At 54.0% G+C, this 2158-nt stretch overlaps 1 protein-coding gene across 1 annotated transcript in view; it reads right to left on the bottom strand.

The window, feature by feature from the left end:
• Positions 1-2158, bottom strand: part of LOC108803891 (lysosomal amino acid transporter 1 homolog) — a 6171-nt gene that overhangs the window by 2097 nt on the left and 1916 nt on the right. The window contains exons 4-5 of the mRNA XM_018575681.1: positions 2001-2077; positions 1158-1282 (exon numbers count right to left, since the gene is read on the bottom strand). Coding sequence (XP_018431183.1) covers positions 1158-1282; positions 2001-2077 — 202 coding nt within the window. The remainder of the gene's footprint in view (positions 1-1157; positions 1283-2000; positions 2078-2158) is intronic.

Consider the following 2158-nt stretch of genomic DNA (forward strand, 5'->3'; position numbering starts at 1 on the left):
GTTGGCCCCCCTTTCCCTCCATGGCCATCAAAATGCGATTGGTTCCACCTTCCCTCCATGGCCATCAATATGGAGTTGGTCCCCCTTCCCTCCATGGCCATTAACATGGAGTTGGTCCACCTTCCCTCCATGGCCATCAATATGGAGTTGGTCCACCTTCCCTCCATGGCCATCAATATGGAGTTGGTCCCCCTTCCCTCCATGTCCATCAATATGGAGTTGGACCACCTTCCCTCCATACCCATCAATATGGAGTTGTTTCCCCTTCCCTCCATGGCCATCAATATGGAGTTGTTTCCCCTTCCCTCCATGGCCATCAATATGGAGTTGGTCCCCCTTCCCTCCATGGCCATCAATATGGAGTTGGTCCCCCTTCCCTCCATGGCCATCAATATGGAGTTGGTCCCCCTTCCCTCCATGGCCATCAATATGGAGTTGGTCCCCCTTCCCTCCATGGCCATCAATGTGGAGTTGGTCCCCCTTTGTGGCTATAACACCCCCCATTCTCCTGGGAAAGCTTCCACAAGATTTTGGAGGGTGTCAGTGGGAATTTGTCCCATGTGGGAGGTCAGATGAGAAGACCGGGCTCATAATCAGTGTTCAGTAGATCACCTTTGGGATGAAATTGGAATGTCTATCTCTAGCTCGGTCTCCTGGTCCTGAGGTTCCCAGAAAAGAGAGCAGCAGAGGACAGATCTCCTGCCTACCAGTCTTCCTCTGCTCTCTCCTCAGGGAACCCCGGGGGAGGAGAAGACCGGGCTACCATAACATCCCAGAGGTGATCAGTAGGGATGAGGTCAGGGCTCTGTGAGGGACACTCAAGTTCCTCCACCACACTGGTCCCCCCCATGTCTGTATGGAGCTGGCTTTGTACACAGGTGACAGTCATGGGGGGGAACAGAAAAGGGTCTTCACCAAACTGTGACCACACGGCCGGAAGAGGACAATCGTCTACAATGTCTTTGTATGATGGAGTGTTATCAGAACCTTCACCGGGGACACCTGAGCTCAATGATTCGGAGGAGGGGGAGGGGGGTTGGAGGGGGGGGGATCCACATATTTGATATTCTCCGGGTTGGCTGACATCACAATGTATCAATAAGAAGATAATAAACGGAACACGGGGAGCAATGGGGCTTCCGGGGAACGGCACTCACGTTGGTGATGATCTGCGGCAGTCTAGAGATGAGGTAGAACATGGAGGACACGGAACCGATTGCACATCCGATGATCTCCTGGGTGGTGAACGGCTGGAAGACACAAACCGACTCGGAGGTCATTACTGATCACATGAGGAACACGGCAAAGTCAATCTACAGGTTTGTTTCTCATCTTGGATGGAGTGTGGATGGATTAGACCCCCCCCCCCGCTGCATTCAAGGTGGAGAGGTTGTCAGGGCGCTTCTGCAGCCTCTTGTTATAGGTTTCTCTACTGTGCAACCTCCCCCCTCATTCTCCAATGCCTGTGGGCAGGGCAACAGTGACCTAAGAGAAAGGGGCGGGGCTGAAACTGAGGCACACGCTGTCTGTAATGTGCAACCTCCCCCTCATTCTCCAGTGCCCGTGGGCAGGGCTACAGTGACCTAAGAGAAAGGGGCGGGGCTGAAACTGAGGCACACGCTGTCTGTAATGTGCAACCTCCCCCTCATTCTCCAGTGCCTGTGGGCAGGGCTACAGTGACCTAAGAGAAAGGGGCTGAAACTGAGGCACACGCTGTCTGTAATGTGCAACCTCCCCCTCATTCTCCAGTGCCTGTGGGCAGGGCTACATTGACCTAAGAGAAAGGGGCTGAAACTGAGGCACACGCTGTCTGTAATGTGCAACCTCCCCCTCATTCTCCAGTGCCTGTGGGCAGGGCTACAGTGACCTAAGAGAAAGAGGCGGGGCTGAAACTGAGGCACACGCTGTCTGTAGATTTAAAGGCACAGACTCAATCTAGTGCTACGGACAGCTATGGGGATTTCGCCGTCAGGTGCCGGTAAAATCGAAAGCCGCTCGGCGGGAAATCGGCGTCCTCGGCCGAAACGTATTCGATGTTTTGACGCGTTTGTACAAAGTAACAGAATACATTTTTGATCTCCGGAAGTTTACACACCTCGGAATCAGAGCTGTCCTCCGCGAGCAAACGTCGTCCGCCGGGCGGGCTCCGGTAGTCCGA

This window comes from Nanorana parkeri, unplaced genomic scaffold (genome assembly GCF_000935625.1).
Source record: "Nanorana parkeri isolate BGI_ZX_2015 unplaced genomic scaffold, ASM93562v1 scaffold4393, whole genome shotgun sequence".
Lineage (NCBI taxonomy): Eukaryota > Metazoa > Chordata > Amphibia > Anura > Dicroglossidae > Nanorana > Nanorana parkeri.